This window comes from Sitodiplosis mosellana, unplaced genomic scaffold, assembly GCF_009176505.1.
Source record: "Sitodiplosis mosellana isolate CC-2019 unplaced genomic scaffold, AAFC_SMos_1.0 Smas_scaffold_30, whole genome shotgun sequence".
NCBI classification, from domain to species: domain Eukaryota; kingdom Metazoa; phylum Arthropoda; class Insecta; order Diptera; family Cecidomyiidae; genus Sitodiplosis; species Sitodiplosis mosellana.
In genome coordinates, this window is record NW_022595272.1 from 4,506,305 (window position 1) to 4,520,990 (window position 14,686).

At 36.4% G+C, this 14,686-nt stretch overlaps 2 protein-coding genes across 3 annotated transcripts; both read left to right on the forward strand.

Annotated features, from left to right (window-relative positions):
• Nucleotides 1–6: 6 nt before the first annotated feature.
• Nucleotides 7–9,218, forward strand: LOC129569333 (alpha-1,6-mannosyl-glycoprotein 2-beta-N-acetylglucosaminyltransferase). 2 transcript variants are annotated; one of them, XM_055448079.1, is made up of 11 exons: nt 88–731; nt 4,189–4,319; nt 4,423–4,554; nt 4,681–4,964; nt 5,099–5,251; nt 5,350–5,438; nt 5,546–5,691; nt 5,792–5,958; nt 6,435–6,539; nt 7,646–7,860; nt 7,947–9,218. In XM_055448079.1, exons 2-11 carry the CDS (start codon nt 4,313–4,315, stop codon nt 8,170–8,172), a joined length of 1,524 nt encoding a protein of 507 aa, XP_055304054.1. In that variant the 5' UTR covers nt 88–731; nt 4,189–4,312; the 3' UTR covers nt 8,173–9,218. The 2 variants fall into 2 exon arrangements, with proteins under 2 accessions (XP_055304055.1, XP_055304054.1); XM_055448080.1 differs by lacking the exon at nt 6,435–6,539 and having other exon boundaries at nt 7–731.
• Nucleotides 8,203–13,080, forward strand: LOC129569329 (uncharacterized). The gene is made up of 7 exons (XM_055448068.1): nt 8,203–9,495; nt 9,624–9,781; nt 9,927–11,249; nt 11,347–11,646; nt 11,714–12,320; nt 12,390–12,664; nt 12,901–13,080. Exons 3-6 carry the CDS (start codon nt 9,936–9,938, stop codon nt 12,488–12,490), a joined length of 2,322 nt encoding a protein of 773 aa, XP_055304043.1. The 5' UTR covers nt 8,203–9,495; nt 9,624–9,781; nt 9,927–9,935; the 3' UTR covers nt 12,491–12,664; nt 12,901–13,080.
• Nucleotides 13,081–14,686: the final 1,606 nt, after the last annotated feature.

Consider the following 14,686-nt stretch of genomic DNA (forward strand, 5'->3'; position numbering starts at 1 on the left):
TGGGACAAGAGCCGTTTCTGTCTTCACACAGTTAAAACGCTGCATACACTTGAACCATTGGTAAATACGCATTAAAATTGACATATCTGAGCAGTGTGTCTTGAGTGTGTGGTGCTTGTTTTTGTCTTAACATACATATGAAATCATAAGTCACTCTCTCACGATCTCTCCCTCTCCCTCTCTCGATGTGTGTACACACACGTTTGAGCGAAAAATGCTTCGGAAGAGAGTGAATAGCATATAAATCAGCTAGTTTGTAACCAGTTCATTTTCATCAATGAATACGAGCAGTAGCAAAGTATCGAATGGTGCGCGCATAAGTGAAAAAAAGCAAGCAAAAAACGCTTCATATGAGCGTAATGTTCAATCATAACAAGAAAAACGACCAACTACTCGCAGTTACATTCACTTGTGTATGAAGTGACCATCGAAAATTCCGTGACAATAGCCAATGAAATGAACATTTTGAATAAGAATGTGCAAATATTTCGATATGATAAAATTGTAGCCCAAATCAAAAGAAACGACCGCGCATTTGCATAAAAAATATTTTTTTTTCTCGCTCCATTCAATACGGTGTTATTTAATAGAAACAGCGACAGAGTGAGAAAGAATATATAGAAAAAAAATCGATAAAACAAAACGATGAAATATGAGGAACTACAGCAGTGATATGAATCAACGACGTCTTTTGCACAAGTGAAATCAATTCGAAATTATAAATAAACGCAGTAAGTGTGTGTTTAGAGTGGTCTGTCTTTATTTACATTTTTACTTATGTTTTTGGGTTTGAGAGCGACTTTAGGATTTCTGTAAAAGTCTCATTTGCGATTGTTTCAGTGTGAAAGTGAAAATGCCTAGCATTGAAACTGCTTCAAAGAACACAAATTTAATTGGAGAAATGAATTGTAATGTGAATGAAATGAAATCTATATATATAAAACAAAAAAACATCTCCACACAGCAAGCCCAAAAGCGATGAAGCAATGAAAAAAAAAACAGACAACAAAGCGAAATCGAAACCAATGAAGAAGCAAAACCAAAACAAATGACTGCAAGGTGTAAATGTGGCAAAGATATATTTATTATACAACATTATTCGGCGTAAGCAATCGCACAGTCATTCATCAAAAGACCATTAAAAGACCTGCTTGATGTTGTTGTGGTGTGTTGTTTTGCATATAGAATTTATTTTTTTTGGTCGCGAGCAACTCGCTCAGTCGTGAAGAAATGTCTCAATCATTTGTCATACATAGCGTTCTGCCAGCGAATCTTCCGTTCTTTCGAAAGGCGAATACAGATATTTATATGTTGGACGCATCGATTTCATAAGGCCTGGCTGCGTCGTTCGAATCATTTTCGCAATTCTCAAAATAAACATTCTATTTTCACTAGAATTACTGACTAATTGCATAATAATTATAGTTCTTTTATTGGGCGTTTCCCGGTTATTTCAATACACAAATCGCGACATTTTTGACGCATTTCATTTCGTCGTTCCTTCCTCAACGTCATTGCATTCCACTTCCACTGTGTATCGATTTTTTCGGTAAATATTTCTGCAAACAAGAAACAAAATATCTTCTGTACGCTTTGGCGTTGACTGTTGGCTAAGAACAACTTCTCTCTGGGCAACTTGTGTGTGCGTGAGTGTGTCCAAAGCAGTATTGCCCACGCAACGATATCCAACATGGTAACTTGTAAATTAAAAATAAATCAATGAAATAGAAATTTATGCGATAAATCATCAAATAATGTTTTATTGCGATGTGATTTTGATATAGTCACGGTGACCTGTTATACCGCCACTTATTCATGTTTTCAATTGTTTGCCTGTGACTCGACTCATGGCCGCTTTCGTTTAATTGATTTCGGGTCGATTGCGAACGGTCATGTGGATAACATTGGCGTTTTTTTTTCTCTCTCTCTCTCTCTCTCCACATTTTTTACTGTTTTAATGCATTATTCAATTCAATTGAAATCACGAGTTGATTTGGTTCGGTAGGTTTTTCACTTTCGTTTAAGAATTTCAATTTCGGACGATTTAAAATTCCAGACAGATATCAGCATTCATTTATTTAAAATCATTGGGGCGTTTTTGCTTCATTTAATATTTAAATCGACATTTATGTAGTAAAATTACTCGGGCTTTTTTTCCACTTTCAAATGCAGAAAGGCGATAAAATTAAAACGAGAGTAATGACATCCATTTATAGTTGGTAGTATTTTTTTTTAAATGAAAAAGTGTTTTTAATTGCTTTGTTTTCATGGGGATTATATTTCCATGGTGATCAACGAATGTACTATATGCGTAATGTTGATTAATTACTGCATTTGACACACGAACAAATTTGGTTCATTCCGGAAAGTGGTTCGTTTTTTTTATGAGCACCGACATCATAATACCAAAATTGATTATTTCGTCAATGCTGTAACGAACTGTGGCGATTAGATGGAATTGTTTGATTTCCTTGGCCAGAAAGCATGTAATATTTCCGGCAGGCACAAACAATAAAAAGTACATAATACTTTTAAAGTACACAGCTTAACTTGATTGGTCCTTTTTTTCTCTCTCTCTCTCCCGCTTCCACATTTCCTCGTGCTCAGTTGGGTATTTTATTGTGAAATACTCCCCCCCATTGACCCAAATAAACGGAGCGCCTTTAATGTTTTTTCGAGCGTCATTGCGTTTGTTTTCGGATTGATTAGAACGGATTACAGAGTTTTCAAGAAGGTCACACACAATGTGTATTCAATTAACACCTTGTTATCGCCTGATCAATTAGCACTGTGCCGATAGAGAACGAAAGCGAGAGAGAAAATATTTGAACTGGTAATGCGTGTGTTTGTCTGTGCAACCTCAATGAATTGGCATTCATCCGTACTAACGCAGCGTCACACTGTGTTTCGAAGACATTTTAATTAGTTGATCGACAAATTGTATAAACGAAGCAATTTTCCGCACGCAACAACAGAGGCAAGCATTCTCGCCATAAGTTTTTACCTGCATTTTGGAATATGAACAGCTACAGCCATCGTCGCAGTAGCAATAGTGCGGCGGCAGCAGCAGCAGCAGCAGCAGCATGCAATCGTTTTAAATAATAAACATCTTTTAAAGTGCATAATAATGAGGCATTTAATACGTCTCCTTTTGATGATCGAAATTTCAATTGAACGAATCTAAGTCAATACATTGTTGAGCTAATTTTGTAAGCCATTGCACAACTGTGATTCTAAGTAGATTTTATCTAGACTATAGCGTCTAGATCGTAGCGTACACATTTATGGTTCATTGCATATGAGCGTATTTTTTTAACGTTGCATTCGCTTCGATAATAATGTGCCATTAAATTTTCAATTTCTCTCGATACACGACCATCACACATAAGTACACGTATAGGCTATATCATTTGTGCAACTAACGAGAACATTATTCTATTTTTATGCATGCACTTTGCTGAACTGACATATTCTTCAATGAAGAATCTTCATTGTTATCAAGTGCGGTTTTTCGAAAGCTTGTGTGTGCATTTCGTATTATGTTTTCTATCATAACTCTTCCACTGACAAGGCCAGCAAAACGGGATATAAAAGAGACAGACACAGCCAACGAAACATTAGTCAAAGTATTAACGGATGAAACGTGCATAAATGATAGAAAGAAAATAGAAGAATGCAGGCGGAATCTTATCAGTCGAACTTAACTGTACCAACATCAGTTGTAGTCGGGCAAATTGTGACGAATTGCAAATGTTATGTTTAGCTCCATAATTCATCGACTATGACAACGACGACGATGATGATGATGACGGCGAACATCAGCGTTCGGATGAATCGAAATAGATAAACTTTTCGAATAGGACGAATCAAACATCTGCCAACCAAACGACCAAGTTAATTGTAATAAATGTTTGCGAAAATGTCAGCTGCATCGCTGCCGCGTAGAATAGACTACATCGCGTTTTTGATTCACATTCACAAGCTTAAATAGGCTTTTGTTTTGTTTTGCAATCCGGTAACATTCGGATTTCAGTTGTTTCAGTATTTCGCAGTTGGAATCCAAAACTTCGTGCGAACGCTTCGCATTTTGCACATTTTTTTTAAACCACTAATAGCAACTATTTCATTTCATCGTATATTTTGCCGTGAATTTAATTTAAATTAATACAATTTTTATGTGCATTCCAGGGACGACGATGAATAACAATACTGAACAATTATGTTATCTCTGTAAGACGAGTTGTTGTTAGACAGACACAAAAAGAAGAAGAACGACGACGACGACGCTACAAATAAACTATTTGCACTCAAAATGCGCGGTAATGCTCTTCACAATATCATTGCTGTAATATATCAAGCATTTCTAACCATTTTTTTCCTCTCTCTCTCTCCCATTCTTTGTCTTTGTATCTTTCTGGGCAGGCCGCCGAATTCCAATAGCCCTACCAAATACCGGAGCACTGGCTCGTAAACGAAATTCATTTTATTTACGAGCCATTGTCGTAATTTGCTTGGTACTGTTTGCCGTTCTACAATTACATTTAATAAACAGTCGTAAGTATCATCGAGTTCAAATATTTACTCAGAAGAAACCCATAAAATGCTATGTTTGTTTTTCTCTTTTTCTCCTTCGGACTTTTTTTTTTTTAATTCGTTGGCGTTACCATCGGAAATATTTAGCCGATTATCGGGAGCATTCGATAAATGAATTGGCAAATGACTCGTCGGCGGCCATTCTGCAAATGGTGCCGGTGGTTTATCGTAAATTTTTAACGATGAAATCACGCAATCAAACCATTTACCAAAAAGGTAATAGCACAACCGAAGGACAAAACCATCCAACGCAATCGTCCAATGTGATAGAAATGTTACGAAACATTGCACGATACAATGAACTACAGTCGATTCTCAACGAAGATCTGTTCGGTCCATTGCAAAATGATTCTGTGATAATTGTTGTGCAGGTAAGATTAAACAACTACTCTATTTCAATATCAAATGTTAATTACGTTGCGAAAAACAATGCAATAAATCGCACCTGATTTAAAAAAATTTTAATACACATTTTCACTCACACTATTTGGACGCTTTTTCACAGGTTCACACTCGAATCGAGTATTTACGACATTTGATCGTGAGTTTGGCACAAGCTAAAGATATTTCCAAGACTTTGTTGATATTTTCTCATGATTATTACGACGAAAATATAAATGATTTGGTGCAAACAATTGACTTTTGTAAAGTCTTACAGGTACGTTTGGAAAAGCGAATTTTTGTTAGAACCGATTTTTTTTTTAAAGTCTTTTTGCTTTGTCAAATATTTACAACGTATTTTTGTGCTTATTTCAGATATTTTATCCGTATTCGATACAAACACATGAGCACGAGTTTCCAGGCGAAGATCCAAACGATTGCCCACGCAATCTCAAACGAGATCAGTGAGTTACAAATTGCATACAATTTTCAATTGATATTTGATTGTTTTTTGATTAATTCGATGAAAAAATGCCTTTTTTCTTTCGAAAAAAAAACTCCGATTGCATAGAGCAATCGTTCGCAAGTGTAATAATGCACTTTATCCAGATCTATACGGCCATTATCGTGAAGCTAAATTCACTCAGACGAAACATCACTGGTGGTGGAAAGCGAATCGCGTTTTCGATCAATTGGATGTCACGCGACATCACACAGGTAAATTGCGTCGAAGCTGTGCCGCTTTATGATATCAATTCAAGAAAATAAAAAAAAATAATAGAAAACACAATTCAAACACACCTTGTTGTTGTTTCAGGTTTGGTGTTGTTCCTCGAAGAAGATCATTATGTCGCTGAAGACTTCCTGCATTTGCTCGCGCTAATGCAGAAGCGAGCAAATGAGCTATGCACTAAATGTAACATCTTATCGTTGGGAACGTATTTAAAGACATTCAACTATTATACGTACGCAAATGTGAACAAGGTAAAATTTCTATGCATTATTAAATGGCATCCAAATTGATTTTTCTAGTGTAACGTTAAAAGCAAGCGTAATGTTTTCCTTACATAAATTATGCAGTCAGTCGACTAAATTAGAGCATTTTGTGAGAAATGAGACATTAAAATATTAAGTAGCACGAGTAAAGCAAAATCCTGCAAAGGCATATGCACACTCAGTGTAACAATTACCTTCCGAAGAAGAAAAAAAAACAGCTTGATTGTTAGGCAAAATGTGTGTCATTTCACTTCATGATTGTAATTTTGTTGTTATTCATTGAGCAGCTACCATTTAACCCCGATCCCAAATCTAAATACCATAGAACCATACCATATTTAACACACTATTTCTCTCTGTTAATTACACTAACACCTTTTGTCCACCACCGAATGAAAAAAAATAAAAATTACCGAAAAAAATATGCACGACCACACATACTCACTTACAACGAAATCATTCAGAAATCGTCATCTGGCGATGGAATGCATAGAATAAAAACGGAAAAACGTGCCACGGAAACATGGGGATACCAAATATTACCTACGCTTTATTCCACCTATCAAAAGGTACATACCTCTGGCTGAACATTCAATCTGCTTCTTTCTCTCTCTCTCTCTCTCTCTCTCTCTCTCTCTCTCTCTTCTCTTGATTCGTTCTGTTTCTGCTTCATTTCGTTTCGTTCATGCGGTTTTGTTCTTTTTTTTTTGGTTGGCCAAATTCAGTATTAAAACTGTGCCAATTTATGCTCGACGCTGAGTACGTTCGGTATACCGCTTTTGCATGTGTTATGTTTTAATCTATGCTTCTGTCATGCATTTGGCGGGAACTGATTGCTTTGTGGTCAGTTGTACCGCAATGAGATTTCCCACAAATTACTTATGTTTTACACAAAACTTGAATTTTCAAGTTGCAGAAAATTGGTTTTCAAAGTTTTGATTTATCGTTCAATCTGAATTCAAACATTTTTATTAATGAAACGACCTTGGCCAATGCGACTGCCAGAGCGCTTTTTTTCCTTCCAATTTTATTTGTATATAGACATTTTTCTACTTTTCCAAAGCCGCTTTGCGCGCCATTCGTAAAGTTATACACATATACCAGATGAAATGAAATTTCCGTGTGCCCTTTGATGTTTAATTCACTTTTGATAGATTCAAAGTTTTCTATTTTGTGTTTGCTGTACATTCGGAATTCGTTTTGACCTTGTTTTGTCGTGAGAAAAAAGTTTAATGTAAAATTTCTTGATTATATGCTTATTCTTTTCCATTTGCCACATTCGACCCGTTGCTTATGAGTATTATTGTTGTTGTTGAATGAATATTATATGTGCACTTGCGTCATATCTTCTTTCTTTTATCATTACCATTTTAAATTTGAATTGCACTTTTCGAATTATTTAAATTACACTCGTTCATTAGAATCCCTAGACAAAATTGAATACGATGATTTCAAATTCATGATATTAATTTTGTATTTTTGTATCGTCGTTGTTGTTCATTGCAAATGAAAACCAATTTTCCATCCTCCACACAAAATGCATATCACCTCCAATAATAACCACCAACACCTGTACCACGTCATCGATACCGATTCGTCTGCATACGTCATTGATTGAACGGGATGCTTTTAATTGGATGATACAAAAAAAAAACCAAAATACCATTTCGATTAGGTCGAGGTGATACCCTGGGTAAGCAGTAAGCATAACATGGGCTTTGCATTCAATAGAAGCACATGGCGAGATGTTGTGCGATGTGCTAACCACTTTTGCACGTACGATGACTATAACTGGGATTGGTCACTGCAGCACGTATCACAGCAATGTCTAAAGAAGAAATTGCATGCGATGGTTGTCAAGGGACCGCGCGTCTTCCACATTGGTGAATGGTTTGTATTCTCTATCTCTCTCTCTCTCTCTTCTTCAAATGAATTCCCAGCAGATATTTCCAACTTTTTTTCTCTCCTGATTTCAGCGGCGTGCATCATAAGAAAAAGAACTGTGAGTCAAATCAGGTCATTTCGAAAGTTCAGCAAGTTCTTCGTATTGCGACCAAATCACACCAATTGTATCCAAAGAGTCTAACGTTAACCGTGGCCAGTGTCGTCAAAAAATCGAAACTACGCAAGGGCAACGGCGGCTGGTCGGACGTCAGAGATCACAACCTATGTTTAAACGTTACTTGGGCCGGCTATAATTGATCGAAACACATTCGAATCCCCTGGAGCACTGAACAATGATTCATTTTTATGGCGAAAAAAATGATGATGTTCTTTTTTTATATCTATAGATAATCTATTTATAAATAGAAAATGTCATGTCGAAGAAAATTGCAGCAGCACTCGAAGAGTGCCACAAGTGAATTGAAATTCAAATCACCTATGTTCATTTCTTCTCTCGGTTTTGTGATATAATACTTCGAATTTCGTGGTTAAGCTTATTTATTTTTAAGAGACATAGATATTTTATTTTTTAAGGACAAAATAATGACAAAACAATTTTTTTTTTTTCGTTTTCAATATCTTTAACGTATTTTTTTCTCCTCTTCGTGGAATTGCAGGACAACATGTTTTTCGTTCGTTTGATTTACGTGTAAAATGAATAGAAAAGAAATTATCTAGTACATTTGTTCAATAATCTAGTCAATGCAAAATTTTCCAAAGAAACGCGGTTCAGAATTCGATCAAAACTCTAGTCAAAATCAAAATTTACAATCAGCTTTTGAAAACACTAAAAAGATTGCCAATTAAAATGAACAACCTTGCAGAATGGATAACCGTTAACCATAAATAAAATACATAATTGTAATGTCTCCGTCTTTCGTTTTATTTTGGACAGTGAATGTTTATTCGTGGATGTAGTGTTTGAGATAAACTTAAAATTAAAACGCAACATGTTGATTTCAACGAGCTTTTTTTTTAAAACTATTTCAACGCAGATCCATCACATGGAACACACCTCAAAATATACAACAAAAGAATAACAATTTTTTCTTCTTTGTGTATAAAATATTTCATGGGAACTACCCAAGAAACATTCATGTAACGCAATTTAGTCATTTTTAACGTTAAAAGATGTAACGTTTTCAGACTTTTTTTCCGTCAAAATCGACTGAAATTTCAGTGTAAACCAACTGTATGAATATTGGGAACGAGAAAATGTTAGATTTTAAATTAAAGAGAAAAGAATTATGTATCAATTAATAGTGTTCACAAAAATAGCATAAAATTCTATGATTTAAATTGTTCATGTTTTTGTTCATGTATTGATCCAAAGAGAATGAACTAAATGGTGAGAGTATATTTTCAAATTCATTTCTTCTGATTTTCAACGATTACGTTTTAAATTGTCCAGAGATGGCAGGCAAAACTAATGTAGTGAATATTCCCGCTATTAGTGTTGGTTCATTTTGAAGTTTGTTATTGTAAACAAACCGCCGTTCACAATTTCACCATGTCATGAAATATGAATCTTTGCTTCGTTCGACTAAATTCATATTGAACAGCCAGCAAAAGGGAAAAAGGGTAAGTCATTTGAATTGTTATCGTTGTGACATCGAACGAGTGATCGAACCAAACAATACCACCGTGTGCATGTGATTTTCGAAATCAACAAACCATCGATTGTTGTGTGTTTTTTTGTTTGTTTACAGTTTTGATCCGTAGCCTGTGGAAGAAATCTGCTGTCGAAATATCGTGAGCGTTTCGATATTTTATCACGGTGTGCAGTGTTCGTGTCACAACCAAATTCAGCTTGATGTGTCAAACTGATGCCGGTTGCACATTCACATTGATCTGAACATTTGGAAAGGCAAGTCATTTGTTGTGAATACTGTTCGATTTACAGTGATTGTTTTTTTTTCGTTTTTCGTTCAAATTAAGTAATTTAGAAGCAACAAAAAATCATTTCTAGTGCGTTCTAAAGTAATTTTTGTGTTTTCATTCTATTTTTTCAGGGTTCAATAATGGGCAGAAAAAGGATTGGGGCACATGCCATTCGTGGCAATAGGTCGAAACCGCGGAAAGTTGAAGATGGCAAGCAAAAGGAGGAGAAAGCATACTTTGCAATCAAGTTGGCCGCCACTAGTATTGTTCGACCGGAATATCGTGATCGTATTCTGCCATGGATCACAAAAACCAGCATAAAATGCACCGAAATATCTGAATTGGCGTCGCTTCTATTCCTCAACAAAGTCAGAGCTGCCACTGAACAGGCCATCATCACCGGCAATTGGGAATATTTCGACGATGGCGATGGAATGCACATCATCGAAAATTGCTTCTATGCTGTGTTGCGGCGCTACAAGGAAGACAATTTCATTATGGATCCATGGTTCCGGCATTGCTTTGAGAATGTGGACATCGAGAATCGCTCCGCATGGCCAAACAATGATTACTTCGGCAACTTGATGAAATATTTGTTCCAACAATATGGCCGTAATGTTAAGACGAATTTGGATACACATGCACAGAAACGATTGCGGTATTTCTTGAGATTGAAGGCATTCAGACAGAACTACACTAACCGGATTCGTGGCCTACCGGACACATACGATGAACGAGATGTGGCAAATGCAGTGTCATGGGCAATCAAACGATATGACGCAACAAGAGGTGATGCTAATCGCTTGGCCAAACGAGATCGATTGTTGCGTTACGTTCGAGACATTCGTGGACCAGCTGACGATGATATCGCCAAATTCACCAAAGACGAAGATACATGGTTTTCATCATTGCCAATGTGGTTGATCATGCAATCGGAAATCGAAACGCACCTCAACTGGGTTGAACAACACCACGACAACATCGTGCAAGTCATTGCGTTGCCAAACATCAAGAATTTGGTGGTCATCCCAATCTGTCATCACACGCGAAAGGCAGTGAGAATAGACGCTGATGTTTTGTATCGTATGATGTGCGAAACCGGTACCATTCCGCGTGATGAATATGGTCGGCAACATACAGTGGGCCACGTCACGTCAAAATCAAATCAAGCGTATTATTTCAATATGATTTTTAACATGGAGAAAATCAATCGAGTGTTGAAAGCAAACAAAAAATTCGAACATATTCTCAGCGATGGTGTATCGGCATCGATTCTGTACACAGTGAAGAAAACCGTAGTCGACAAGTTAGTGGAAGATGGTTTGGTGCGTAAACGGTACTCTGATGGTTTCTATGTCTATGAATTGGGCATTGATTGGGGCATGAAGACGTGGAATGCAACCGTTAGGCGACGGATTAATAATGACAAAGAGCGAATTCATAATGGCAAAGAGGTATGTTAGCGATTGAATGCATTCTATTGTGATTGTGTCATGTGAATCCATTTCATTGTTTAATTTTTATTGTTCGATTTTTGTTTCCATCTCACAGATGAACTTCACAATCAACAGCAAGAAGTATCATTATGGGACCGGAGAAGGAGTGCGTAAAGAAAAGAGAGAGCGATGGACTCGTGCCTTTGGGCAGTTCGAAGAGAGTGATCGAAACAACCGAGCGCGATATGACCGAATGCCATCACCAAAAGGAAGCAATTGGCGTGACTACATACGGCATCGATTCACCATCATGAAGAAAGCCATTGCAGTGTACACAACCGAAAAGTACACACGTTTAAGTTTTGATCATTACATCGAGTCCAATCGGGTCAGTGACAAGGTGGCCGCAATGCTGGTAAGAATTTACGATTGAATTTTTGTTTCTTTGGAAAAAATTGAATGTTTTTGTTGTTGCTCAACAGACAAATCGCAAACGATGCATCATTAACATTGGAGCTTCCCAACCACCTGCAAATTCACCAATACAGATCAAGAAACACGTTCGATGCCCGGGCGTGCGGAAATTGGTGAAGAGTTTCAAGAAAATGGGAGGCAATGTCATACGATTTGTGAACGAAGCCAGATCATCACGATTGTGTGCCAGATGTTTCGAACCATTTCCATTGAGTACATTGAACGATCGTGTCAAGGTGTGTGAATGGTGTATGCCCGATCAAGATGATTGGCCTGATGGAATGAAGCTACCAGAGAAAATTGTAGCGGCAAAGAGCAAGCGGAAGTTACGATCAGAGCGACGAGCGATGCGACAAGCAGCAGTGCAGAATCCAAATCAACCCCGTGGTTTTGTGTCTAAGGTGATTTGCTACCGTAAAAACTGGCAACAAAACGCGGCAAACGGTATGGATGACAATGTTGAAGAGCGCAGAGGTGTAATCATTCACGACGCTGAACTCGGTATCATCGAGTACACAGATGAATATGTGCCCGAAGACCCTGTTGACGACTCTCCAGTACTGAAGACAGTTTGGCAACGTGACATTTCGGCTGCAAAATTGATCTTGTACAGAGGTATGTTACTCATTGAATTAAAATTGATGCAATAGTAATGTGTGTGTGTTTTTTTTCTCTTTGTTTCAGGGCATTGCGAACTCTTTGGACATCGGCTGCATGATGCGTTCACACGTCAACACCTCGTGTATCCAACATGGATTCGACATGCCAACATCAACATTCATTAATATCAATAGAGCCGCAATTTATGTTTTATTTTTCAAAAGAATTTATGTAACAGTATGTTATTTGTAGTTGGTTGAGGTCTTAGTCTCCCAGACATCATCGATACCAGATATCGATGGCTATCTATATTCTATAGTCTATATAGATGTAGGTAGAGTACAGGATAATTCCTGTAGGTGAGTATCACTATTTATTAGCATATTGAATATTGATTCATAATCGTTTTTATATCATTCTAATTGATTTGTTTTTACTGCTCTTTTTCTACTTCCATTGTGACGTTAAAAATGACTGAAACTACACCCAAATGCGGGCCCAAATTCAACCGTTTACATACGCTTGGTAATGGATGTATTTGCGTTAACAATTGTTCCTTGGGTAACGACTAATCGAAAATATTTAATGAATGTAGCTAATTGAGACAGGAGTTTTTTCAAAAAACAGAAGAAAAAAATGTATAAAAATTTAATAAAACAATTGATCAAGTAGATAGATTGTAAATCGAAATGAAATGCTCACAATAAATCGGGGTAAATAAATGATAATATTGTACATCGACCATTTTTAATAAATAAATTGATTCCAATGAACACTTCTTTGACTTTTTTCTACTGCTTTTTGATGTTTACATTTAAATTGTTCTCGATTTTCCCCCACAAAATCGAAAAAAAAACTGACCAACGAAATTGTTTGATCTCGTCATAATAAAGCGTTACGGTAGGATTTTTTCGATTCGCTGCAGGAATGATTAACGAAATTTTACTTTTTCTTTTGAAACTTTGGCGAATTTCTGCTCATTGGTAGTTGCAGAAGAAATGCTGGGGAGCGAGCAGTAGTTAGCAGAAATTACTCAAAACACAAAACCGTGCTTGAATTTTGCAACTGAGGAGCTGACGTCATAGAACTCATTTAAGCCTCTTGACTTTCGACAAAATTGTTTTTTTAAATATTGGTTGGCTCTATGTTTCCATGTAGTGCAAAGGGATATTGCAACTTTTTTGACCAGAAAAAACGCCATCTTACGTCGTGCCCGTAAATTATTTCGCTGTACATTTAGATGGTAGAGCTTGAACAAAAGTTCGACACTATGCATAAACTTGGAAAGAGCTTGATAAACTTGATGAAATACATATATTTTATGGTCATTGCAAAACATCTATGATGTAGTGCGCAATAGAAAGTTGGTTGAGCAACGACAAACTAACAATTTAAATTAAAAAAGAAACAATCAAGGGTGCAGAGCGGAACAGAGAAAAATATCTAAATTAAAAAAATATATTAGTGTTTAATTTTGATCCAAACATATTTATTAACCAACTGGCCTTGACCAAAGCATTTGGTTTTACTTATTTTTTTTACATGAAACTTTTCAATTCCTTTCTGCACGATAGGCAAAGTTTAACACATGCAAAAAAAAGAAATTTCTGTGTGCCTTTTGTCGTTTGATTCACTTCTGATATTCACAGTTTTTCTGTTTTGTGTTGGCTGTTCCTGGAAATTCATTTTGGAATTTCACTTTCGTGCGAGAAAAGTTTAATGTGCAATCTATTATTGATTTTAAATTAGAAATAGCCATATCCAAAAAGTATAAAAGGACGTGTGTAGCATAATGGTTGAAATCAGTCCCAGTTTACCTTTGATTAACGTCAGTAATCGCTTTGAAGAAACATTCGTACAAATCCATTCATTTTTTTCGTTTCTGAATTGAAAAAAATGTACTTCATTTTTGGAACAAGATGAAAGTCATTTTGACAATTGTGATTTCTTTCCTTGGACTAGGCAAGTATGAAATAATTTGTTGTTTGTTGTTGATTCAGTTAAATCACGAGTTAAATAAAAGCAAATATCAGATTTACTTGAGATAAGTAGATTTAATTCATGTTGCTTCAATTTTCAGTCTACGGATATGATTACAACATCACCGGACATGTTGACAACGTATTTTTCGCCACTTCATCCGGCTACCCTTGCTATATCTCGATAGAGTCGGTCAATGGAAATCAGCATGATTTTGATTATCATGCAGCAAACAAGCTTGAAATGTGCAAATTCGCAGAAAGATCCATGGAAAGGGTTCGCCCGGTACATTTGTACGGTAAAATTGATAATGGCGAAAATAATAGAGTTGTTGGTATAGAATATGCCGATAGAAAATCCAAATTTGAATATCCCCATAATGCATATTAAATTGCTCTAAC